This window comes from Chlorocebus sabaeus, chromosome 6 (genome assembly GCF_047675955.1).
Source record: "Chlorocebus sabaeus isolate Y175 chromosome 6, mChlSab1.0.hap1, whole genome shotgun sequence".
Classification (NCBI taxonomy): Eukaryota; Metazoa; Chordata; class Mammalia; order Primates; family Cercopithecidae; genus Chlorocebus; species Chlorocebus sabaeus.
Genome location: NC_132909.1, coordinates 61813475 through 61838963, shown reverse-complemented (window position 1 = coordinate 61838963; position 25489 = coordinate 61813475). Strand labels below are relative to the sequence as shown.

At 59.1% G+C, this 25489-nt stretch overlaps 3 protein-coding genes across 3 annotated transcripts; all 3 read left to right on the top strand.

Annotated features, from left to right (window-relative positions):
- The first annotated feature begins 3344 nt into the window (after positions 1-3344).
- PRTN3 (proteinase 3) lies at positions 3345-6851 on the top strand. Its single transcript, XM_007994532.3, has 4 exons — positions 3345-3510; positions 3806-3947; positions 5039-5269; positions 6542-6851. The coding sequence occupies exons 1-4, from the start codon at positions 3407-3409 to the stop codon at positions 6710-6712; spliced, it is 648 nt and encodes a 215-aa protein (XP_007992723.3). The 5' UTR covers positions 3345-3406; the 3' UTR covers positions 6713-6851.
- Positions 6852-8717: 1866 nt separating this feature from the next.
- On the top strand, positions 8718-13741 carry ELANE (elastase, neutrophil expressed). Its single transcript, XM_007994531.3, has 5 exons — positions 8718-10215; positions 10719-10875; positions 11045-11186; positions 13074-13304; positions 13468-13741. The coding sequence occupies exons 1-5, from the start codon at positions 10149-10151 to the stop codon at positions 13660-13662; spliced, it is 792 nt and encodes a 263-aa protein (XP_007992722.1). The 5' UTR covers positions 8718-10148; the 3' UTR covers positions 13663-13741.
- Positions 13742-17729: 3988 nt separating this feature from the next.
- On the top strand, positions 17730-21425 carry CFD (complement factor D). The gene is made up of 5 exons (XM_007994527.3): positions 17730-17926; positions 18797-18953; positions 19041-19185; positions 19806-20063; positions 21208-21425. The coding sequence occupies exons 1-5, from the start codon at positions 17872-17874 to the stop codon at positions 21352-21354; spliced, it is 762 nt and encodes a 253-aa protein (XP_007992718.1). The 5' UTR covers positions 17730-17871; the 3' UTR covers positions 21355-21425.
- The last annotated feature ends 4064 nt before the right edge of the window (positions 21426-25489 follow it).

Below are 25489 nucleotides of genomic sequence, written 5' to 3'. Positions count from 1 at the left end.
AGACATGGAGGTTGGATTGTTTTCTGGGGTGGGGCCATTCTGGCCATCGCAGGCCCTGCCAGGAGCTCCCTCCAAGTCGTGACAACCACAGATGTCTCCAGACCTCACCCAGGGACCCCTGGGAGCAGAATCACCCCAGGGTCAGTGGGTTCCACGGACCCCCATGATCCTCTGCCCTGCCGAGGTCCCAGGAGGCTGCACACGTTGAAATCCGCGCCCTGAGTGGGGAGGGAGAGAGGAGGTGAGTCCCAGGAGCTGGGGCCCCCTGGTTTACGCCGTACGCCCCGTTGGGAGTTTATTCTGGTGTCTGGTGTGACCAGGGGGCAGACTCCATTTTTTATTTTTTATTTTTATTTGTATTTATTTATGTTTTAAGATGGAGTCTCGCTCTGTCACCCAGGCTGGAGTGCGGCGGCGCGATCTCGGCTCACTGCAACCTTCGCCTCCCAGGTTCAAGCGATTCTCCTGCCTCAGCCTCCAGAGTAACTGGGACTACAGGTGCCCGCCACCATGCTCCGCTAATTTTTGTATTTTTACTGGAGATGGGGTTTCGCCATGTTGGTCAGGCTGGTCTTGAACTCCTGACTGCAGGTGATCCACCCACCTCAACCTCCCAAAGTGCTGGGATTACAGGCGTGAGCCACCACGCCCGGCCATTTTTTTCCCACAAATAATGAACACAGGGTCTCTCCCCTGGGCACTGTGGACATGGGGGCCTGATCCTTCTCTGGGGCGCTGCGGACACTGGGTCCGGATCCTTCTCTGGGGCGCTGTGGACACTGGGTCCGGATCCTTCTCTGGGGCGCTGTGGACACGGGGTCCGGATCCTTCTCTGGGGCGCTGTGGACACGGGGTCTGGATCCTTCTCTGGGGTGGGCCCGTCCTGGGCACTGCAGCGTGCTCGGCATCATCCTTGGCCTCCACCCACTCCATGCCCGGAGACCCCCATCGTCGTGACAGCCACAGGTGTCCCCAGACCTCGCCCAGGGTCCCCTTGGGGCAGAATCACCCCTTGATTGAGAATCGTGGCCTTAAAGGGGGAACAAAACCCCCAGACAAAAGCTGGCAGGAGGATGTCCGCTGGGGCTTCGGGCACTGAGGGCACTCGTGGGGCCCCGCCCTCCCCAGCTCCGCATCCTGTCCCCTGCACCTGTCGGTTTCCAGCTCACCCACCCATGGGACACGGCTGTCACGGCCCGCTTTGTGGGGGCCACAGGGACCTCGTCAGGGAGGCATCTCCTTGTGGGTGGCACGTGGGTGTGTGTTGCGCTGAGGGCTGTGGCCATGTTGCCCACCTGGCCAGGGACCCCCGACTTGGGTGGGTGAGAGCCAGCCTCCCCGCCCCCACGAAGTTCAGGACCTTGAGTCCAAAGCGCCCGCATCCTCCCTGGAGTCCGTTCTGACTCCCGGGCTCCCAAGGCAAAAGGAGGAAGTGGGGACCCAGCCTGGGCATTGGGCAACCCAACGGCCTCTGCCATTGGGCTATAAGAGGAGCTTGACTGTGGGTGCACCCTGGACCCCACCATGGCTCCCAGCCACCGGCCCCCCAGCCCTGCCCTGGCGTCCGTGCTGCTGGTCTTGCTGCTGAGTGGTGAGTGAGCCACGTGCCCGTCCGTCCAGCCTCCGGGCCCCGGTGGATTCTGGGGAAATATCCACCACGAGGTCCATCCAAAGCCCTCCTGGCACAGCTGGGGAAACTGAGGCAGGGTCAGGGGAGACTCCACTCACTGCTCGGGACCAATGCTTGCAGGGATGGGGAGGACAAGGGCAAGGGGGACCCCTGGCCGTTTGACTCAGTTGCCCATCTGTACAATGATCTAAAGCCAGTCCTTTCCTCCTGGGGAGCTGTTTTGAGAATTACCTATAACAGGCAAATTCCTGGACAGCACCCAACCTTCAGCAAACGCTCAGTGAATATGCATGAATGAATGAATGAGTGAGTGAGTGAGTGAGTGAAAGGGTCAAGGAGTTAGTGATGCCAGAATCAGGGGAGGAAGAGAGCATGGGCCCCTCAGGTCCCTATCCTGAGGGCAATTTTCTTTCTTTTCTTTTCTCTTTTCTTTTCTTTTCTTTTCTTTTCTTCTTTCCTTCTTTCTTTCTTTCTTTCTTTTTTTTTTTGAGATAGAGTCTCACTCTGTCACCCAGGCTGGAGTTCAGTGGCCAGATCTCAACTCACTGCAACCTCCACCTCCCGGGTTCACGCCATTCTCCTGCCTCAGCCTCCCGAGTAGCTGGGACTACAGGCGCCCACCACCTCGCCCGGCTAGGTTTTTGTATTTTTAGTAGAGAAGGGGTTTCACTATGTTGGCCAGGATGGTCTCGATCTCCTGACCTTGTGATCCACCTGCCTCGGCCTCCCAAAGTGCTGGGATTACAGGCATGAGCCACCACGCCCAGCCTTTTTTCTGTTTTTTGAGACGGAATCTCACTCTGTCGCCCAGGCTGGAGTGCAGTGGTGCAATCTCAGCTCACTGCAGCCTCAGCCTCCTGGGCTCAAGTGATTCTCCTGCCTTTGCCTCTTGAGTAGCTGGAATTACAGGCACACACCACCACACCTGGCTAGTTTTTGTATTTTTAGTAGTAGTATTTTTAGTTTCACCACGTTGGTCAGGCTGGTCTCGAACTCCTGACCTGAGGGGGAAATTTTTCAATGCCTCAGTTTGTCCATCTGCAAAATGGGTCTCCTTGTCGGCTGTATTTTTTTTTTTTTTCTGCTTCTTTTTTGTTGTTGTTGTTGTTCTCTTTTGTTTTTTGAGACAGAGTCTCACTCAGGCATGAGCCACTGTGCCCAGCCTTTTTTAAAAACAGAGTCTCGGCCGGGCGCGTCTCAAAAAAAAAAAAAAAAAAAAAAAAAACAGAGTCTCACTCTGTTGCCCAGGCTGGAGTGCGGTGGCACCATCTTGGCTCACTGCAAGCTCCGCCTCCCGGGTTCACGCCATTCTCCTGCCTCAGCCTCCCGAGTAGCTGGGACTACAGGCGCCGCCACCACGCCCGGCTAATTTTTTGTGTTTTTAATAGAGACGGGGTTTCACCGGGTTAGCCAGGATGGTCTCGATCTCCTGACCTCGTGATCCACCCGCCTCGGCCTCCCCAAAGTGCTGGGATGACAGGCTTGAGCCACCGGCCTGGTCTGCGTCTTAAAAACCTTCCTGACTCTCAGGACTGAAAACAGCCGCCTCGTTTTTTTTTGCGCCTTCGCAATAACCCCCGGCCCGGGCGCTGGGTCCTCCCCACCAGCCGGCAGGCGCTGAGGGGGTTGCAGACGGGGAGACCCCCGGGGCTGCTCTGCCATCCCCCCTTCCCCTGCAGCCTGGGGGCTCCCTGACGCCTGGACTCCCCCGCAGGTGCTGCCCGGGCTGCGGAGATCGTGGGCGGACGCGAGGCGCAGCCACACTCCAGGCCCTACATGGCCTCGCTGCAGGTGCAGAGCGACCTGGGCAGCCACTTCTGCGGGGGCACCTTGATCCACCCCAGCTTCGTGCTGACGGCCGCGCACTGCCTGCAGGACATGTGAGGGTCCCGTCCCCAGCGCCGTCCGTCCGCGCCGGCCTCTTCCTCCAGCCCCGGCCGGGCCGCTGTCCCTCTGCCCGGGGAGGACCCGGCTGAGCCCCGGCTGCTGACCCCAGGCCCCTCGCGCGTGGGCAGCTGTGGGAGCGGGGAGAGCCGGGGCAGCGCTCTGGGGGTCCCCGGGGACAGGGTCGCCGGGGGAGGGGGTCTGTGGCTGCTCCGCCGGCCTCGGGAAGGGCCCGGTGCGGGGCGCAGCGCGTGTCCAGGGCGCCGAGGAGTGACCGCGCCACCCCCGCAGCCCCCACCGCCTGGTGAACGTGGTGCTCGGAGCCCACAACGTGCACACGCAGGAGCCCGGCCAGCAGCACTTCGCGGTGGCGCAGGTGTTTCAGAACAACTACGACGCTGAGAACAAACTGAACGACGTTCTCCTCATCCAGGTGGGCGGGCAGGGCCGCGAGGGAGGGCTCCGGGGCCCCCATTCCTTCAGCAAGCATTCATTGAGCACCCACTGTATACTGGGCCACGACGGAGGCCGCTGAAGCCTGGGTCCGGTGGCAATGGGGGGAGAGACCGCTCTGTGAACACCAGGCCCCTCCTCCTCCCCGCCTCTGCCCTGGCTGTGCCTCTGCCCCCTATGCTGTTCCCCTGGAAACCCAGGTACCCTTGCCTCCTCTGGCACCTCCCCTGACCCCACTTGAAGTGGCAAGGACAGCCACAGCCCTCCCCGATTCACTGTTCTCCACTGAGCCGTGTGCTCCTCTCAGTCACCCGGCGCTCCTGGCCTCCTCTCACCCCGAAAGGCCATCTCCCCAGGTCAGAGGGTTTTTGTCTGTGGTGTTCACTATTGGACTCATACGGCTTAGAACAGGACCGGGCATACAGGTGGTGCTCAGTAAGTGCTTGGGGCTGGGCACTGTGGCTCATGCCTGTAATCCCAGTACTTTGGGAGGCCGGGATGTGAGGATCACTTGAAGCCAGGAGTTTGAGAGCAGCCTGACCAACCTAGTCAGACCCCATCTCTATAAACGGCTTTTTTTTTTTGGCCGGGCGCGGTGGCTCAAGCCTGTAATCCCAGCACTTTGGGAGGCCAAGACGGGCAGACCACGAGTCAGGAGATCGAGACCATCCTGGCTAACACGGTGAAACCCCGTCTCTACTAAAAAATACAAAAAAAACTAGCCGGGCGAGGTGGCGGGCACCTGTAGTCCCAGCTACTCGGGAGGCTGAGGCAGGAGAATGGCATAAACCCGGGAGGCGGAGGTTGCTGTGAGCCGAGATCCGGCCACTGCACTCCAGCCTGGGTGACAGAGCGAGACTCCATCTCAAAAAACAAAAAAAAAGAAAAGAAAAGAAAGAAAATGAATGAATACAATAGTGACAAATGGGACAAAGGGGGTCGTGGGGCCCAGGCGGAGGGAGCGGCGTGCCGTGCGTGGTGTTTTGAGGCGGTGGGTGTGGTGGGAGGGTGGCCTGGGCGGCCACCGTGGCGTGGGAGCAACGTCTCACTGCCATCTGCCTTCTGCCCCAGCTAAACCGTCCGGCCAACCTCAGTGCCTCCGTCGCCACAGTCCAGCTGCCACAGCAGGACCAGCCAGTGCCCCACGGCACCCAGTGCCTGGCCATGGGCTGGGGACGCGTGGGCACCCACGACCCCCCAGCCCGGGTCCTGCAGGAGCTCAATGTCACCGTGGTCACCTTCCTGTGCCGGCCACACAACGTGTGCACTTTCGTCCCTCGCCGTAGTGCCGGCATCTGCTTTGTAAGTAACATCGCTCCCCGTGGCGATCCGGGCTGCCCTGAGGGGAGGAGGGCGGCAACCAGGGTTCCACGCCACTTCCTAGCTGTGTGGCTTCATGCTGTGCCTGTCTCCGGACCTGGAAGGCAGGCACACCCAACGGGCAGGCCCGGCGGGCTGGGGCACTCACATTGCACCTGGCTGCGTGGATGGGTCTGGGGGTCCCTTGCCCCCCACTCCCCTCTAGGACCACAGGAAGGTGTGGGAGATCCATCTGCCCTCACCTGGTGGCGCCTTCCAGAATCCAGGAGTCCAGGTATCCAGCAGGAGGCCCATAAATGCCCAGTTCCTACAAATGACCTCAGCCCCTCCCTGCTCACACTTTTTTTGTTGTTTGTTTTTGAGACAGAGTGTCGCTCTGTTGTCCAGCCTGGAGAGCAGTGGTGAGATCTTGGTTCACCACAACCTCCACCTCCCAGGTTCAAGGTATTCTCCTGCCTCAGCCTCCTGAGTAGCTGGGCCTAAAGGCTCACACCACCACACCTGGCTAATATTTAAATTATCTGTAGAGATGCCGTCCTGCTATGGTGCCCAGGCTGGTCTTGAACTCCAGGCCTCTAGTGATCCACCCACCTCGGCCTCCCAAAGTGCTGGGATTACAGGCGTGAGCCTCCGTGCCTGGCTGGTGCTCACACATTTTAAAGAAAATTCCAGGCCAGCAGCAGTGGCTCACACCCGTAATCCCAGCACTTTGGTGGGCCGAAGTGGAAGAATCGCTTGAGTCCAGGAGTTTGAGACCAGCCTGGGGCAAGACGGCATCTCTACAGATAATTTAAATATTAGCCGGGTGTGGTGGTGTGAGCCTTTAGGCTCAGCTACTCAGGAGGCTAAGGCAGGAGGATCGCTTGAGCCAGGGAGTTCGAGGTTGCAGTGAGCTATGATTGTGCCACTGTGCTCCAGCCTGGGCGACAGAGCGAGACCCTGTCTTGAGAGAAAGAAAGAAAACTACCCACGGAGGCTGAGGCAGGAGAATCGCTTGAACCCAGGAGGCAGAGTTTGCAGTGAGCCAAGATCACACCACTGTACTCCAGCCTGGACGACAGAGCTAGACTCTGTCTTAAACAAAACAAAACAAAACACAACAAAACAGGAGAAAGGAAGGAAGGAAGGGAGGGAGGGAGGGAGGGAAAGTTCCAGATTGGAAGCATTTGATTCTGAAACAGCTTGTGGTCACCCCAGTCCCCGTCCTGGCTGCCTGGGGCCAGCCTAGGTGACTGACCATCCCCCATCCTCCAGGGAGACTCAGGTGGCCCCCTGATCTGTGACGGCGTCATCCAGGGAGTAGACTCCTTTGTGATCCGGGGATGTGCCACCCGCCAGTTTCCCGACTTCTTCGCACGGGTAGCCCTCTACGTGGACTGGATCCGTTCCACGCTGCGCCGCGTGGGGGCCGAGGGCCACCCCTGAGCCGCCTCCACCGCACTGGCCGGGACCCGAGCCCGGCTCCAAACCCTCGAGGGGGATCTTTGGACAGAAGCAGCTCTTCTCCGAACACTGCCTCCTCCACCCGGGTCCGGGACAGCCCCACCCGTCGCCCCACACTGCCTCCCTCGGGGCTCCGGGAGACAGGCCGGCCCTGCACCTCTCCCCGCCGTGACCTCAATAAATGTTGAAACTCCCCCCCGGCTCCTGTCTGTCCTTCCCACATAGGGAGCGGAGGGAGAACTGCCCAGAGGTCCCCAGGGTTCAAGTCCCTGAGTCCCAAACTCAGGATGGGGAGAGTCGGAGCGGGGATGGGGGCCCAGGTCGCAGGGGGTCTCTCTCCTGGATGCTCGTGGCTGTGGGTTCTAATCCGGCCCCATCAGAGTGGCCCTGGGCAGGTTGTTATTCATTTCCATGCCTCGGTTTCCTCATCTGGGAAATGGAGTCACCCCAGGCGTTTCCTAGAACTGGCGAGGAGCCCATGTGGGCCCTCAGGGCTCCAGCTGTGTCCCTGCCGGCTCAGGGGCTCCTTGAGGAGGGGGATGGGGATGGGGGAGCACCCTGGAGGGCTTCCTGGAGGAGGTGGCAGTGCCAGAGCTGCATACCAAGGTGTGAACAGAAACATCCTAAGGGCCACCAGGCAGGGGGCACGGTCTGGGCAGAGGCCTGAGGATGAGAGGCCAGGGAACGGGGAGGAGGGCAGGCAGGGGAGGGGTGTCGGTGCAGGGGAGGGGTGACGGGGTTGGAGCGCTATTTCTCCTAGGAGGGGTAGGCAGGGGAGGAGTCCCCTGGTGGAAGCATGAGGAATGAACTGGGGGAGAGGCCAGAGGGGCGGTCTGAGGCGGGGAAGAGGTGGGACTCACAGTCCCGCTCAGACAGATAAGTGGCCACGAGAAGGAGGCATTAACCACGGAGAGGGGACGACCTGCTCCAGGACACACATAGCTCCTTGCTGTCCTTTTTCTTTTTTTTCCTTTTTTTTTTTTGAGACAGAGTCTTGGTCTGTCACGCAGGCTGGAGAGCAGTGGCCTGATCTCGGCTCATTGCAACCTCCACCTCCCGGGTTCAAGTGATTCTCCTGCCTCAGCCTCCTGAGTAGCTGGGATTACAGGCATGCACCACCAGGCATGGCTAATTTTGTATTTTCAGTAGAGACAGGGTTTCTCCATGTTGGTCAGGCTGGTCTCGAACTCCCGACCTCAAGTGATCCACCCGCCTCAGGCTCCCAAACTGCTGGGATTACAGGCGTGAGCCACCGCGCGCGGCCAGACAACACTTTCTTAGCTAAGAACTTTACGAACGTTAATATATTTCACCCTCGTGACAGGTTTATGTGATGGATCCCATGATTATAATTTTATGGAGGAGGAAACTGAGTCACGGAGTTTATTTTAGGGGCCTGAAGCTACACAGTGGCCAAATGGCCACACCAGAAACAGGATATGAACCCAGCGTCGGCACACTTAACAATGACTGCAGGTGCGAATGTAGTATACAGCTGGTGCTCAATAAATGCAGCTGACGTCAAGTCTGATCTCCCTGCTGGAGGCCAAGCCCCCCCCAAAGATATGGCCGCCCCCACCCCTAAAGTCCCCCCACCCCCAACTTGAAACAGGGCTGTGTATACAGCAGGTGCTAACTAAGTGCACCACGGTGATGTTAAGGCAGCAAGGTGGGAACCCTGCCAAAAGGGGAGCGGAGAAGGCGGGGTAGTGTGTGTCTGATTACGCTGAGGACAGGACAGACGTGGATGCAGTGCCTGCTGTGTGCCAGGCTCTGGGAGGGCAGGGCCATTGTCCCTCTAACCTGAGAGTTATGGGAGTCCACTTGTCTGTGGTCACGTCAGGACTCCAGCCCGGCCCAGGCTCTGCATGTCCCCCGGGTGCCCTCGCCCCGCCTGTTCCTGGAGACAGGCCCGTTGGTTCCCTTCCCCTCCCCTTGTCCCGGAGCCAGGAGGACGTTGGTTCTTGCAACAGCCTTGGCCCGGCCGTTGCAGCTGGAACATCGTGGGGGAGATGGGAAGAGGAACGGGCCTGCAGCCCGGGGCTGGGTCCTGGGAATCCCATCCCCGTGGCTGGGGCTCCAGCTCCCCTGCCAGTTCCTCCAGGCAGAAGCCCTCAGGCTTGGGTGGACATCCTCATTCCAGCCTCCCGGCCTGGGCAGGAATTCTCTCTCCTGCACCCTTGTCAGATGCCTGCCAGTCCCCTGCCTCAGGCAGGGAGGGCTTCGGGGAAGCTCATCAAGGCAGAAGGGCGGGCGAGACTGTCAGAGCCTCAGCTGCTGTCCAGGGACTGACCGTGAGCCTGGGTGAGAGTGAGATCCCCGTTGTGGGTGACCACCAAGGACAGGATGGAAGGCCCGGCCCTGAGAGTGAGCCCTGAGGTTCAGGGAGCAAGGCTGGAGTAAGCCAGCTCCAGATCTCCATCCAACTGGGGGTCCCAGAGACCTGGGTTAAACTCGCAGCTCCTGGGGGAGGCCCTTGACATGCCTCAGTTTCCTCATCCCAAACAGGAACCCTGAGAAGGATCAGGGAGGTGCCTGTTGCACCGTGAGTGCCCAACACAACTACATGTGGCTGGTATCACTGGGCCCTGGGTAAACTGAGGCAGGCGACAGAGCTGCATGTGGCTGGTATCACAGGGCCCTGGGTACACTGAGGCAGGCGACACAGCTGCATGTGGCCAGTATCACAGGGCCCTGGGTAAACTGAGGCAGGCGACACAGTTGCATGTGGCCGGTATCACAGGGCCCTGGGTAAACTGAGGCAGGCGAGGCCACCCCCATTAAGCCCCTCAGGTCTAGGTTTGGCAGCTTTGGCAAAAACACAGCGATGCTCAGTAAAACCTGGGCATTTCGGGTAAGTATATCCTTATACTTAAATTAAGGCTTAAGTATTTAAGTCTTAATTTATTAAAGACGTACTGGGACAGACTTAAATTAAAAAAAAAAAACCTCTGAGACCAGCCCGGCTAACACAGAGAAACCCGGTCTGTACTAAAAACACAAAAATTAGCCGGGTGTGGTGGTGGACGCCTGTAATCTCACCTATTCAGGAGGCTGAGGCAGGAGAATCACTTGAACCTGGGAGGCAGAGGTTGCAGTGAGCCAAGATTGTGCCACCATACTCCAGCCTGGGCGACAGAGCAAGACTCTGTCTCCAAAAAAATAAATTAAAAAACCCATGTCGATTATTTGACATTCAAACGCGATTGTGCATCCTGAATTTTGTCTGGCGGCCCCACCGGAGCCAACCCCAGCCTCTTGCCCCCTTTCTCCCCCTTTTCATCAACGCCCTGTGCCAGGAGAGAGGAAGTGGGGGGCGCTGGCCAGCCATGGGGCAATGCAACGGCCTCCTGGCACAGGGCTATAAGAGAAGCCGGGTGGGCACGGAGGGGCAGAGACCCCGGAGACCAGCCTCACTATGACCCTTGGCTGCCGACTCTCCTGTCTTTTCCTCGCCTGTGTCCTGCCGGCCTTGCTGCTGGGGGGTGAGTCCTTGTGTCCATCCTCCCGCTGCTCCCTCTGTCCCTGGGGTTCTGTTCCCACTTCTTCATGGTGGGCCCCACCAGTGTGGGTCCCTCATCCTCACAGGGGAGGTGCCAGCTGGGACAAGGGGACCAGGAGAAGAGACTGAGGTTCTGAGTGGTGAAGCCACCACCAGGAGCCCAGAGTTGGGGCTTGCAAACCGGGGGGAGGGTCGCAGGGCACCCTCTGGGTTCAAGTCCAGGTCTGGCTGTACCTTGGAGGGGCACCATGGGGAGGTCCCTTTGCCTCTCCGTGCCTCAGTTTCCCTCATCTGAACAACAGGGGTGTGAATGACCCTGATCCCGTGGATTCCTGGTGGGGGATCCCGTGGGTTCCTGGCGGTGGGTCCCGCGGGTTCCTGGCGGTGGGTCCCGCGGGTTCCTGGTGGGGCATCCAGGGGCCCGGTGGCTGGGAAGGCACGTGCTCCTTGTCAGGCACTCAGCACCCACGCCCGCTGTGTCCCCAGGCCCCGCGCTGGCCTCCGAGATTGTGGGCGGCCGGCGAGCGCAGCCCCACGCGTGGCCCTTCATGGCGTCCCTGCAGCGGCGTGGAGGCCACTTCTGCGGCGCCACCCTGATTGCGCCCAACTTCGTCATGTCGGCCGCGCACTGCGTGGCGAACGTGTGAGTAGCCAGGAGGGTGTGCGGCCGGCTCGGACCCGCGTCCCGGTCTGAGATGGGTCGGGGGAGGCCAGGGCCCCGGGCGGCTCCAGCACCTTCCCCCGCAGGCCCCTCGGGTGGGGACCCCCTGACCCCCAGGGCCGCCCCTCGCCACCGCCTCTCCTCCCAGCAGAAACTTCCGCTCCGTGCGCGTGGTCCTGGGAGCCCATAACCTGCAGCGGCAGGAGCGCACCCGGCAGGTGTTCGCCGTGCAGCGCGTCTTCGAAAACGGCTACGACCCCATCAACTTGCTCAACGACATCGTGGTTCTCCAGGTGCCGCGGGCGCGGGGGGGAAGGGACACCCGGGGCGGGGTGCGCAGGGGCAGAGGCCAGAGGCCTGGGGAGGGTGGAGGTGAGGACGCAGGGGCCCGTCGGGGCCGCTTGTGGGGACCTGGGGTGGAACCGTGGGCTGGGCGAGCCCCTCTCTGTGCCTCAGTCTTCACGCTATGGGCTGTTGAGGGATTAAATGAGATTGTGCAGGGAAGCCCGGATTTGCTGTCAATCAACAAACTTCCGGTGATTCTTTGTGTGTCTCCCTTCACCAGCCCTGTGGCCGAGGGCAGGGGCCGCCTCTGTCTTTGGGAAATGGGGCAAAAGTACCCACGTTTTCACCCCTGCATCCGGGTTACAGTTCTGATGATTCATTCCCTGGGGGCCCGGCGCGGTGGCTCACGCCTGTCATCCCAACACTTTGGGAGGCCGAGGCGGGTGGATCACAAGGTCAGGTGTTCAAGACCAGCCTGACCAACATGGTGAAACCCCGCCTCTACTAAAATACAAAAAAAAAAAAAAGTAGCTGGGCATGGTGGCGGGCGCCTGTAATCCCAGCTACTCAGGAGGCTGAGGCAGGAGAATCACTTGAACCTGGAAGGCAGAGGTTGCAGTGAGCCAAGATCGTGCCATTGCACTCCAGGCTGGGTCTCAGAAAAAAAAAAAAAAAAAAAGTTACTCCCTGGGAAGGGTGAGGAGAGTTTAATGACATGTCACTCAATTTTCTCATAGCTGTCACCCAGTGCAATGACACGATCGTGGCTCACTACAGCCTCCACCTCCTGGCTCAAGCCATCCTCTCACCTTGGCCTTGGGGGTAGCCGGAACCACAGGGGCCACCAGGACGTCCACCATGTCCACCACGGCTGGCTGATACACATATAAATATACACACACATTTTGGGGGGGGGATGGAGTCTCACTCTGTTGCCCAGGCTGGAGTGCAGCAGTACAATCTCAGCTCACTGCAGCCTCCACCTCCTGGGTTAAAGCGATTCTCCTGCCTCAGCCTCCCAGGTAGCTGGGATTACAGGCGTGCACCACCACGCCGGGCTAATTTTTGGTATTTTTAGTAGAGACAGCGTCTCACCTTGTTGGCCAGGCTGGTCTTGATCTCTTGACCTTGGCCTCCCAACGTGCTGGGATTACTGGTGTGAGCAAGCATGCCTGGCAACATCTGGTAAATTTTTTATTTTTATTTTTTGAGACACAGTCTCACTCTGTCGCCCAGGCTGGAGTGCAGTGGCTCAATCTGGGTCACTGCAACGTCTGCCTCCCAGGTTCAAGCAATTCTCCTGCCTCAGCCTCCGGAATAGCTGGGATTACAGGCGCCTGCCATCAAGCCTGGTTAAGTTTTGGTATTTTTTAGTAGAGACGGGGTTTCGCCGTGTTCGCCAGGATGGTCTCAATTTCCTGACCTTGTGATCCGCCCGCCTTGGCCTCCCAAAGTGCCGGGATTACAGGAGTGAGCCACCGCACCTGGCATTTTTTTTTATTGTTGTAGACATGGGGCTTTGCCACTTTGCCCAGGCTGGTCTTGAACTACTGGCCTCAACTGATCCTCCTGCCTCGCCCTCTCAAAGTGCTGGGCTTACAAGCGTGAGCCACCACACCCGGCTGTAGTTTTTGTGTTAATTGAGCACCTACTGCTTCCTGCACTCCAGCCACATCCAGGGACAACCTCCAACGCCCTGAGCCTTGGTGACGGCTCCCCTCTACAGATGGGGAAACTGAGGCTTGCCTTGGGGAGCAATTGCAGGGTGGGTGTCCTGCTCTGCAGGATCCCAGAACCACAGTGGAACCTGAGATGGGGAAACTGAGGCCCGGAGAGGGGAGGTTCATCACCACTGCCCCGTGTGACGCACTGACGATCTGTCCCCCCCACCACAGCTCAATGGGTCGGCCACCATCAACAACAACGTGCAGGTGGCCCAGCTGCCAGCCCAGGGCCGCCGTGTGGGCAACGGGGTGCAGTGCCTGGCCATGGGCTGGGGCCATCTGGGCGGGAACCGTGGGATCGCCAGTGTCCTGCAGGAGCTCAACGTGACGGTGGTGACGTCCCTCTGCCGCCATGGCAACGTCTGCACTCTCGTGAGGCGTCGGCGGGCCGGCGTCTGCTTTGTACGTGCCCCGGGGATCCCTCTGCTCCCCACCTGCTCCCAGCCCGGATTGCAGCAACAGGCACTGTGGCTAGACCCTAGGAGGGACTTCCCAACCCTGACAGGTGGCGGGCAGGTGGGCGGGGCCTCCCAGTCCAGCTTCCCCACCTTGTCTGCTTCCGCAGGGGGACTCTGGCAGCCCCTTGGTCTGCAACGGGCTAATCCACGGAATTGCTTCGTTCGTCCGGGGAGGCTGCGCCTCGGGGCTCTACCCCGATGCCTTTGCCCCGGTGGCACTGTTTGTAAACTGGATCAACTCCATCATCCAACGCTCCGAGGACCATCCCTATTCCCTGGACCCGGCCAGCAGGACCCACTGAGAAGGACCCCCGGGTCACCTCAGCTGCCCACAGCCACATTCTCCAGCATCTGGTACAATAAACATCCGTCCGTTTTGTAGAATGTGTTTGATATTCATTGGCTGTGTGACTGGGTGTTGAAAATGGTCAGTAGGTTGGGCGTGGTGACTCACACCTGTAATCCCAGCGCTTTGAGAGGTTGAGGCCTGTGGATCCCTTGAGCTCAGGAGTTCAAGACCAGCCTGGGCAACATGGCAAGACCCCTTCTTTATTAATAAAATAAAATAGAATGTCCCAAGCCTGGCACAGTGGCTCACGCCGGTAATCCCAGCACTTTGGGAGGCCGAGGCCGGCAGATCACCTGAGGTCAGGAGTTCAAGACCAGCCTGGCCAACATGGTGAAAAACCATCTCTACTATAAACACACAAAAAAATTAGCTGGGTATCGTGGCATGTGGGAGGCTGAGGCAGGAGGATCGCTTGAACCTTGGAGGCGGAGGCTGTAGTGAGCCAAGATCGCGCCACTGCACTCCAGCCTGGGCGACACAGCAAGACTCCGTCTCAAAAAACAATAATAGGCCGGGCGCCGTGGCTCACGCCTGTAATTCCAGCACTTTGGGAGGCCAAGACGGGCAAATCATCTGAGGTCTAAAGTTCGTGACCAGCCTGACCAACATGGAGAACCCCGTTTCTACTAAAAATACAAAATGAGCTGGGCATGGCAGCACATGCCAGTTATCCCAGCTACTTGAGAGGCCGAGGCAGGAGAATCACCTGAATTCCGGGAGGCGGAGGTTGCAGTGAGCCGAGATCGCTCCATTGCACTCCAGCCTGGGCAACAAGAGCGAAACTCCGTCTCAAAAATAAATAAATAAATAACATAATAATAGTAATAATAATAATAATTAATAAACCAACTGTAATGTTCCATGGAGTGTCTTGGGCATCGCTGGAGTAAGCCACCACCAGGGGGCAGCAGAGCCAGGGCAATGGAGCAAGAAGCGACTTCCCCACGTTCTATTTTTTTCTTTTTCTTTCTTTCTTTTTTTTTTTTTAGATAGAGTCTCATTCTGTTTCCAGGCTGGAGTGCAGTGGGGCATTCTCGGCTCACTGCAACATCCGCCTCCCGGGTTCAAGCAGTTCTCCTGCCTCAGCCTCCTGAATAGCTGGGATGACAGGTGCCCGCCACCACGCCCGGCTAATTTTTGCATTTTTAGTAGAGACGGGGGTTTCACCATATTGGTCAGGCTGGTCTCGAACTCCTGACCTCAGGTGATCCGCCCACCTCGGCCTCCCAAAGTGCTGGGTTTACAGGCATGAGCCACCACGCGTGGCCCATTCTATTTTTTTCTGTTTTATTTTTGAGACAGAGTCTTGCTATATTGCCCAGGCTGGTCTTGAACTCCTGGGCTCAAGCCATCTTCCCGCCTCGGCTTCCCAAAGTGCTGGGATTACAGATGTGAGCCACTGCGCCCAGCCCCCTTCCCCACTTTCTACAAAGGGATCCCAGATGTCCTTTCTGGTTTCTGGCCTGTAAAACCCAGTTTCACATAAATAAGGTAATGTGGCAGGTGTGAGGGTGCAAAGCAGCGCATAGGTGATTACTGAGCACTTCCTGGTGCAGGCATCGTCCTCAGTCTTTGCGAGTGTTTACTCCTCTGGCCCCCTCTCCAGCCCTCAGTGCGAGTTCAGTGTTTTGGTTTTGTTTTTTGAGACAGGATCTCTCTCTATTGCCTAGGCTGGAGTGTCGTGGCACGATCTCGGCTCACTGCAAACTCCGCCTCCCGGGTTCACGCCATTCTCCTGCCTCAGCCTCCCCAGTAGCTGGGACTATAGGCGCCCATCACCACGCCCGGCTAATTTTTTGTAGTTTTAGTAGAGGCGGGGTTTCACCATGTTAGCCAGGATGGTCTCGATCTCCTGACCTCGTGATCCGCCTGCCTCGGCCTCCCAAAGTGCTGGGATCACAGGCGTGAGCCACTGCGTCTGGCCTTGTTACATTATTTTCTATTCTCTGTGCATATGAAATAATCCACAGGGGACCAGGCGCAGTGGCTCATACCTGTAGTCCCACCACTTTGGGAGGCTAAGGTGGGTGGATCACCTGAGGTCAGAAGTTCGAGACCAGCCTGGCCAACATGGCGAAACCCCATCTCTACTAAAAACACAAAATCTAGCCGAGTGTGGTTGCACATGCCTGTTATCCCAGCTACTCAGGAGACTGAGGCAGGAGAAGGGCGTGAACCCGGGAGATGGAGGTTGCAGTGAGCTGAGATCGCGCCCCTGCACTCCAGCCTGGGTGACAGAGCAAGATCCTGTCTCAAAAAAAAAAAAAAAAGCAGAAGAAAGAAAGAGAAAGAAAGAAAAGAAGGAAGGAAGGAAGGAAGGAAGGAAGGAAGAAAGGAAGAAAGAGGGGAAAAGAAAGGAAAGGAAGAAAGGAAAAAAAGAAAAGAAAGAAAGGGAAAAGAAAGAAGTGAGGCCGGGCGCAGTGGCTCACGCCTGTAATCGCAGCACTTTGGGAGGCCGAGGCAGACGGATCACGAGGTCAGGAGATCGAGACCATCCTGGCCAACATGATGAAACTCCATCTCTACTAAAAATACAAAAAATTAGCTGGACGTGGTGGCGGATGCCTGTAGTCCCAGCTACTTGGGAGGCTGAGGTAGGAGAATGGCATTAACCTGGGAGGCGGACATTGCAGTAAGCAGACATCACGCCACTGCACTCCAACTTGGGCGACAGAGCAAGACTCCTTCTAAAAAAAAAAAAAAAGAAAAGACAGAAATGATCCACGGTGAAGAGAAAAGCTGGGGGAATCCCGTGTGCTGCTCCCCCTGGAGACGATGTCCGAGGTCCTCCCCACAAGGTACCCCCATCCTTCGGTCCCCGCACCATGGATTCATGCAACGTGAATCCCACTGGCCCCTGGGGGTAGATATGAAACATGGGGCTACACCATGAGCAGGCCTGTAGTCCCGGCACTTCTGGAGGCTGAGGTAGGAGGATCAGTTGAGCCCGGGAGGTCGAGGAGGCTGCAGTGAGCTACGATCGCACCACTGCACTCGAGCCTGGACAAAAGAGCAGGACCCTGTCTGTAATAAAACAAAAACAACACACACAAATCCCCACCTCACAGAAGGCCCCATAGCCTAGATTCTGAAAAGTATTTTATTTTAATTTTTTTTGTAGAGAGGGGGGTCTCACCATGTTCCCCAAGCTGGCCTTGAATTCCTGGGCTCAAGAGATCCTCCTATATTGGTCTCCCAACGTGCTGGGATGGTAGGTGGGAGCCACTGTGCCCGGCCAGCCCTGACTGTGTTCATCAGAACCTGCCCTCAGTGAGCAGTTTGGGAGGGGGCGTGTGATCCAGGCTCCGCCAACCCAAGGCAACCTTGAGACTTGGCTGGAGTGATGAATAATTTTAGGAGGGGCCCACTGAGCCACTGGGTTGAGGATAGGGTCCCTGGAAGCACACCAAGGGAGCCTGGTTAGGAGAGAAGCCATCAGAGAAGAAAGGAGAAGCCAGAGGCAGACACTGGATAGTCTTCAGGCACCTGGATCAAGCCACACCTGAAGGTGGCCTCCCTGAACTTTCCATATAACTTTCATGATTCAGGCTGCACCCAGTTTGTCTTGGTTTTCCTGTCCCTTGTAGACAGTCTTCCCAGTTGCCTCTGCCTTGGCCTTTCCAACATTCTATTTGTCAGGACGTCAAGCCCCAGAGGTCACAGAGACAGAAACAAGGGTGTCAAGTGACCTTTCTATCCCCATCAGACCTTCTCTCTAACTTGGAGGAGGACGAGAAGAAGGGAGGGGTAGCAGGACAAGGAAGTGGGTTGTTTACGTGCTGTGGCCTCCAACTAGGATTGTGAAACAAGGCGAGGAGACTCTGTGTCTGGTGAAGTTGGGGCCGGGGGGCTGGGGTGGGTGCAGTCCCCCTCTCCGCCTCCTACCCCTCTGAGGGACTGCCCTCCACCCAGGGCCAGCAGGCCGTCAGGCTTACAGAGGCTGGAGGGTCTCCCAGCGACTTGTGGACTCTGGTGTGAGTCTGGCAGGAGGTAACCCAGTCCCTGGGAGGGCGGAGGCTGGGCGGGCGGGTTCCCCTTTCCCCAGCTGGGCCGCTGCCCACCCCGCGGACAGGGCCCCTGGGAGCCTCCCGCCCCCTCCACCCTTATAAAAGCAGCCCCAGAGTCCCGCCTGGGTCAGTGTCTCAGCCACAGCGGCTTCACCATGCACAGCTGGGAGCACCTGGCAGTTCTGGTCCTCCTAGGAGTCGCCGCCTGTGGTGAGGGGGCCTGGGCCTGGGGTGAGGGGCGGGGTCTGTAGGGGCGTGGGCCAGGTGCTCCCCTTGGTCACATGGACAGTCCTCCAGACCCTCCAGGTGGGCAGGAAGGGGGTGTCTCCTCACCAATGGAAGGCTCTGAACGCTGAGAAATTCTAGAAGATTCGGACTGGAAATTGGCACTTTCTGGAATCAGCTTTTCTTGCAGACAGAGTCTGATGTCTGCGTGGAAAACGGTTCTGCCTGGCTGACTGGGCTGGCCCGGGCACTGGTTAGCTCAGCCCTATTTCTCTTATGTCCAACTGGAAGGCATTGTGCCCAGGGCGGAGAGCTGGGATCTGCCCCCTGTGCCTGGCCCACTGTGGGTTCCCTACTCTGGGGCATTCTGGCCCACGCGTATCTGAGTTTGCAACGCCGAGGGGCCCCAAGATGGAGATGGAATTCTTCCTTTTCTTTCTTTCTTTTTTTTTTTTTTGAGAGGGAGTCTGGCTCCGTCGCCCAGGCTGGAGTGCAGTGGTGTGATCTCGGCTCACTGCAACCTCCGACTCCCGGGTTCAAGCGATTCTCCTGCCTCAGTTTCCCGAATAACTGGGATTATTGGCCACACCGGCTTATTTTTTGTATTTCTTTTTATAGTAGAGACGGGGTTTCACCATATTGGCCAGGCTGGTCTCGAACTCCTGACCTCGTGATCTGCCCCCACCACCCCACCCCTCCCACCGCCCTTCGGCTTCCCAAAGTGCTGGAAACAGCGCCCTGAGATGGGATTCCTGGGGGGAGCGGCCTGCGGGGGTGAGAGCTGGGATTCCACCAGGCGGCCTCGCCCGGGGGTGGAGTCCACCCTGCGGCCCTCACACGCCCGCCCACCCACAGCGGCGCAGCCCCGCGGTCGGATCCTGGGCGGCAGAGAGGCCGAGGCCCACGCGCGGCCCTACATGGCGTCGGTGCAGGTGAACGGCGAGCACCTCTGCGGCGGCGTCCTGGTGGCCGAGCAGTGGGTGCTGAGCGCGGCGCACTGCCTGGAGGACGCGTGAGTGCCCGCGCCGCGCGGGGAAGGAGCCCGGGTGGGGTGGGGGGACTCGGCTGGCACCGACCATGGCCTCTGCCCGGTCCCCAGGGCCGACGGGAAGGTGCAGGTTCTCCTGGGCGCGCACTCCCTGTCGCAGCCGGAGCCCTCCAAGCGCCTGTACGACGTGCTCCGCGCAGTGCCCCACCCGGACAGCAGGCCCGACACCATCGACCACGACCTCCTCCTGCTGCAGGTCGGCCCGGTGTAGCGCAGTCCCTGCTGAGGCGCTGGGACCCCCCGGCCCACCCTCCACCCCGCCCCGGGTCCAGGGTCCAGCCTCGACCTGTCCTGCTGCGTGGAGACCCCGCCCCACAACCCCCGCACCCTCACCCCGGGTCCAGCCTCGACCTGTCTGGCTGCGCTGGGAGCCCCCCCATCCGCTGCATCCCCACCCCAGGTCCAGCCTCGACCTCTGCGGCTGCACTGGGGACCCTCGCACGCACCCCACCCCCACCTGCACCCCCACCCAGGGTCTAGCCTAGATCTCTCGTGCTGCAGAGACCCCCGTCCCTGCCCTGATGCCCACCTCCCCCCCTGCCCTGATGCCCACCTCTCCCCCTGCCCTGATGCCCACCTCCCCCGTCCCTGCCCTGATGCCCACCTCGCCCCGCCCTGATGCCCACCTCCCCCGTTCCTGCCCTGATGCCCACCTCCCCCCCGCCCTGATGCCCACCTCCTCCGTCCCTGCCCTGATGCCCACCTCCCCCCCTGCCCTGATGCCCACTTCCCCCTTCCCGTCTCCCCGAGCCTAGCGGCATCCTCCCCGGCCTCGCACCCCCGCGCCCCAACCCTGACGTCCGCCTCCATCCCCAGCTGTCCGAGAAGGCCACGCTGGGCCCTGCTGTGCGCCCCCTGCCCTGGCAGCGCGTAGACCGCGACGTGGAGCCGGGCACTCTCTGCGACGTGGCCGGCTGGGGCATAGTCAGCCACGCGGGCCGTCGCCCGGACCGCCTGCAGCACGTGCTCTTGCCAGTGCTGGACCGCGCCATCTGCAACCGGCGCACGCACCACGACGGCGCCATCACCCAGCGTATGATGTGCGCGGAGAGCAACCGCCGGGACAGCTGCAAAGTGAGCCTTCAGGAGGAACGGGCGGGCCTGGGAGGAAACGCGGGGCCGGCAGGACTGGGGCAGGTCCCGAAGAGGGGGCGGGAAATGGGGGGGCAAGTAGGAACGGGGCCCAGGCAAAGGGCGGGGCGCGTGGAGGGGCGGGACCCGAAGGGGCGGGGCATGAGGGCGGCATATGGGCGGGGCCTGGATGGGGGCGGGGCCTGTGGGACGAGGTGAGGCTGTGGGGGCGGGGCCTGGAGAAGGTGCAGGCCCTGTGGAGAAGGTGGGGCTGAAGAAAGGTCAGGGCGGGCAAAATGGGCAGGAACGGGTGGGATGTGGAAGTACCTGTGGGTTAGGGTGGGGATAGGGGGCGGGCCTCGAGGAGGGGGCGGAGTCCAGTAACAGAGGGACTACAAGGGGGCGAGGCCAGGAAGCGGGGTGGGGCATGAGGGGCGGGGCCTGGAGGAAGGGGCGGTACCTGTGGGGAGAGTGGGGCCGGTGAAGGGGCAGGGCAGGGAAAAGGGCAGGTCCGAGAAAAAGGGTGGGAGGTATAGGGGCGGGGCATGTAGAGGAAGGGGCGGTGCACGTGGATGGGGCGGGGCAGGTGGAAGGGGCGGGAACCTCTGAAGGGGCTGGGCTGGTGCAGAGTGGAATCCCTGCTGCGGCGGGGAAGAGAAGGGGTCCTGAGCAGGGCCGAGGCCTAGGACAAGTCGAGGATTGCGTGGTAGCCAGGGCCAAGACTGGGTGGGGCTCTGAGGAAGGGGCGTGGCCTGAGGTGAGTGGGGATTGAGCAGAGCAGGTGACCACTGAGACGCGTTAGGGCAGAAGTGGGATCTACGGTAAGTCAAAGCCTGGAAGAGCAGGGATGAGGTGTGGGACCCCATCCTGGAAAGGGCCTGGAGTGGGGTGGGGTAGGGGGAACACGTGGTGAGATTGAGGCCAGAGGGGGTGTGGCCAGGAGCTGGGGGCGGGCCTGGAGGGGCGTGGCTTGTGGTGTGGCCTAGGCGATGGGCGTGGCAGGGGATATTGACCAGTGAAGACCAGATTAAGGGGGGAGGGAAGAGCGAGAATTGTGGGGCGGGAACTGCAGCCAGGTGAGGGGGTCGGGCGTGTGGGGCCGGGGTGGACGCGGGCCGTCCCTCACGGCCCCGTCCTGTCCCCGCAGGGCGACTCCGGGGGCCCGCTGGTGTGCGGAGGCGTGCTCGAGGGCGTGGTCACCTCGGGCTCGCGAGTTTGCGGCAACCGCAAGAAGCCGGGGATCTACACGCGCGTGGCGAGCTATGCGGCCTGGATCGACAGCGTCCTGGCCTAGGGCGCTGGGGCCTGAAGATCGGGGTCACCCGAGCAATAAAGTAGTGAGCAATAAAGTCATCCACTCCTGCATCTGGTTGGTCTTTATTGAGCACCTACTATATGCAGAGGGGGAGACCGAGGTGGGAGAATCACTGGATCTCAGGAGTTCGAGATAAGCCTGGGCCACATAGCGCGACTCCATCTCTACAAAAAAATAAAAAACTAGCTGGGCAGTTGGCGGGCATGGAGGTGGGCACTTGTGGTTGCAGCTACTCAGGAGGCTGAGGATGACTTGAGCCCGGGAAGTCGAGGCTGCAGTGAGTTGTGATTGTGCCACTGCCCTCCAGCCTGGGAAACAGTGAAACTTTGTCTCTCTCTCTCTCTAAAAAAAAAAAAAAAAAAAAAAAAAAAAGCCAGGCTGGCGGTGGGCACCTGTAATCCCAGCTACTCAGGAGGCTGAGGCAGGAGAATCACTTGAACCCGGGAGGCGGAGGTTGCAGTGAGCTGAGATCGCGCCATTGCACTACAACCTGAGTGACGGCGCGAGACTCTGTCTCAAAACAAAAACAAAAACAGAAACATTAAAAAGGGAGGAAGGCAGGAAGCTGCAGATAAAAAGCCCAAGAACTGAAAATACAGCGCGGAAGTTTGGAGTTCCAGCGCCTCCGCGGGGCTGACGCGGCCACACGGCGGCGCCCTTGCTCCCCCCGGAAGTCGAAGGGTCACCCCCACCCCCAAACACACACACACAGAGGGGAAGGCCCGCCAGGCAGGGGTGTCCCCTCCTGGTCCGGCTCCTGTCGCTTCCCTTTGCTTACTAAGGGGAACGTGAGCGTCTACTGCGTGCAAGGCTGTGGGCTGAGACTCAGGTGCACAGAGACGCTGCGAGGCCGTGTTCCTATGACCCATGTCCCAGAAGGGAAAACAGAGGCTCACAGGGCCTGTGCGACTCTCCTGACAGCACACAGAAGCTCCAGGACACAGCCTGGACTCGAACCCAGAGCCATGGGGCCTGCCTTCACAAACCACCCTGGGTGCGGCCAGACCCACGAAGGAAGACCCGCAGCGGCGCTTGCTGGGGGCCCCGGACCTCAGGTTACCCTTCTCGGCAAGGCCAGGGAGGACACCTGAGGCCCTGAGCCCTTTCTCCCATCAGGAGGAGGGGCCAGCCAGGTGCTATCGTAGCAAAAGAGACTGATGGGCCGGGCGGGGTGGCTCACGCCTGTAATCCCAGCACTCTGGGAAGCCGAGGCGGGTGGATCACGAGGTCAGGTGATCGAGACCATCCTGGCTAACATGGTGAAACCCTGTCTCTACTAAAAATACAAAAACTTAGCCGGTCGTGGTGGCGGGCGCCTGTAGTCCCAGCTACTCAGGAGGCTGAGGCAGGAGAATCGCTTGAACCAGCAGGTGGAGCTTGCAGTAAGCAAAGATTGCGCCACTGCACTCCAGCCTGGGCAACAGAGATTCCGTCTCAAAAAAAAAAAAAAAAAGGAAAAAGAAAGAGAGACTGATGGTCTGAGAGGTGGGGCCCACTGGGAAAAGGAGAGATGGAATTGAAAATCGTGCTTGGGTGTCTTTGGGGGCTATGGAGCACTCACTTAGGAATCACACTGACACGCAAGCATGTATTGAGCACTTACTGTGTGCACAGCCCTGGGCCACGCGCGGTTAGACACATCGAAGCCCCAGCCCTGCTCTTAGGAATTTGGTAAATACTGCACTGCATGGAATGGGGTCCATTCAGCCATCTGGTGACCACCACGAAGTTATAGCTCACTGTGTGAATTTCATGGGTTTATTTTTGTTTTTTGAGATGGAGTCTCGCTGTGTCCCCCACGCTGGAGGGCAATGGCACGATCTCGGCTCACTGCAACCGCTGCCTGCTGGTTCAAGCAATTTTCCTGCCTCAGCCTTCCGAGTAGCTGGGATTACAAGGTCCCACCACCACACCTGGGTAATTTTTCTATTTGTAGTAGAGACGGGGTTTCACCACGTTGACCACACTGGTCTCGAATGCCTGACTTCAGGTTATCCGCCCGCCTTGGCCTCCCAAAGTGCTGGGATGACAGGCATGAGCCACCGTACCTGGCCTCATGTGTATTAAAAAAATTTTTTTTGTAGACACAAGGACCCCACTGTTGTCCAGGTTGGTCTGGAACCCCTGGGCTCAAGTAATCTTCCCACCTCAGCCTCCTGAGTAGCTGGGACTACAGGTGAAAGCCACCGTGCCCAGTTAATTTTTGTATTTAATGCAGAGACGAGGTCTTGTTACGTTGCCCAGGCTGGTCTAAAACTGAGCTCAAGCCATTCTCCTGCCTTGGCCTCCCAAAGTGCTGGGATCACAGGTGGGAGCCAGGGCCTGGCCTTCGCGTGTAACTTTTGACTGTTGCCCAGGCTGGAGTGCAGTGACGGGACCTTGGCTCACTGCAACCTCCGCCTCTTGGGTTCAAATATTCTCCCTCAGCCTCTCGAGTGGCTGGGATTACAGGTGCCCACCACCACTCACAGCTAATTTTTATAGTTTTGTGGAGACAGGGTTTCACCATATTGGCCAGGATGGTCTCGATCTCCCGACCTCAGGTGATCCACCCGCCTCGGCCTCCCAAAGTTCTGGGACTGCAGGCGTGAGGCACCTTGTCTGGCCTGCACGTAATTTTTAAAGCCCTACGACATTTAAATGGGGGGGGGGACCTGGAAACATAACTGTTGGTAACTCAGTCAGATTCATTCAGTAGCTATTTCCTGAGTGAAATGACGCCAGGGAACCAGTTTATGGTGATTCACTTTGGGGCGGGCCAGTAGAGGTGAGCACACTTGGCAAACACTAACCCCCTGTTAAACAGGAATTTCAAATAAACAACGAATGCTTTTTTTTTTTTTTTTTTTTGAGACATGGTTTCACTCTGTCGCCCCAGGCTTGGGGGCAGTAATGCCATCACAGCTCACTGAAGCTTCAACCTTCTGGGCTCAAGTGATCCTCCTGCCTCAGCCTCCTGAGTAGCTGGAACCACAGGCATGTGCCACCACGCCCAGCTAATTTTTTTTTTTTTTTTTTTTGAGATGTAGTTTCGCTCTTGTTGCCCAGGCTGGAGTGCAATGGTGCAATCTCGGCTCACCTCACCCTCCGTCTCCCAGGTTCAAGTGATTCTCGTGCCTCAGCCTCCCGAATAGCTGGGATTACAGGTGCCCACCACCACGCCCGGCTAATTTTGTATTTTTAGTAGAGACGGGGTTTCTCCATGTTGTTCTCGAAGGCTGGTCTCGAACTCCCGACCCCAGGTGATCTGCCCGCCTCGACCTCCCAAAATGCTGGGATTACAGGCATGAGCCACCACACCCAGCCACCCGGCTAATTTTTAAGATTTTTGTAGAGATGAGGTCTCGCCATGTTGCCCAGGCTGGTCTTGAACTCCCGGGCTCAAGTGATCCTCCCGCCTGGGTCTCCCACGATGCTGCGACGTGAGCTGCCGCGTCCGGCCTGCCTAGGCATCTTTGCATCTTTTAGTCAGCAGGAGCTACAGAGGGTTCCGGAGGAGGAGACGGTTTAGAGGCAGTGGAGCAGGAGTGGTAGGGAGGACGCAGGCTGGGAATATCCGGGCACCACGCAGTACTAAGTTGAGACGCGGTCCAGTTTCCGTGCTGCCGTATGGCCTCCGTTTCCTCATCTGTAACTCGGGTCCCCAAGGTCCCCGGCTCTTAGGGAGATTCTGAGGACCCCTGGGGGAACCGTGTGGCGATGAGGACCTCGGGAAGCTGGGGGCAGGGACAGCAGAGCTTCAGGGCCACAGGTCTCCTCTCGGCACCCCCATGCCCTGCCCACCTCACTGTACCTGCGTGAGGCACGCGCTTGTGACAGCCAGCTTGTGACGGCAGTCTGAGGGACAGACCCCCCAAACCTAGTGACGCAAAGTCCACCCCGCTCACGTGGTCAGGAACTGACGGGACCAGTGGGCGGCCTGTCCCCACTCCACGCGTCCAGGCCTCAACCGGGTCACCTAGAGGCGTCATCACTCATGAGTCAGGCGCTGGGCGACTCTGATCTGCCGGCTCCTGAAGCTGTCCGCGAGCCTGCGCCCCAAAATGCGTGGGCACCCCTCGCCAGCGCTCCCGTCTCCTCTCCAGCCACCCGCCACAGGCCCGCACCCCTCGCC

Coding starts and splice junctions, on each gene's coding strand:
- PRTN3 (XM_007994532.3), top strand. CDS start 3,407: ATGGCCTCGCTGCAGGTGCAGAGCGACCTGGGCAGCCACTTCTGCGGG. Junction 3,511..3,805: donor GCGCACTGCCTGCAGGACAT/GTGAGGGTCCCG, acceptor CCACCCCCGCAG/CCCCCACCGCCTGGTGAACG. Junction 5,270..6,541: donor GTAGTGCCGGCATCTGCTTT/GTAAGTAACATC, acceptor CCCATCCTCCAG/GGAGACTCAGGTGGCCCCCT.
- ELANE (XM_007994531.3), top strand. CDS start 10,149: ATGACCCTTGGCTGCCGACTCTCCTGTCTTTTCCTCGCCTGTGTCCTG. Junction 10,876..11,044: donor GCGCACTGCGTGGCGAACGT/GTGAGTAGCCAG, acceptor TCCTCCCAGCAG/AAACTTCCGCTCCGTGCGCG. Junction 11,187..13,073: donor ACGACATCGTGGTTCTCCAG/GTGCCGCGGGCG, acceptor CCCCCACCACAG/CTCAATGGGTCGGCCACCAT.
- CFD (XM_007994527.3), top strand. CDS start 17,872: ATGCACAGCTGGGAGCACCTGGCAGTTCTGGTCCTCCTAGGAGTCGCC. Junction 17,927..18,796: donor CCTAGGAGTCGCCGCCTGTG/GTGAGGGGGCCT, acceptor GCCCACCCACAG/CGGCGCAGCCCCGCGGTCGG. Junction 19,186..19,805: donor ACGACCTCCTCCTGCTGCAG/GTCGGCCCGGTG, acceptor CTCCATCCCCAG/CTGTCCGAGAAGGCCACGCT.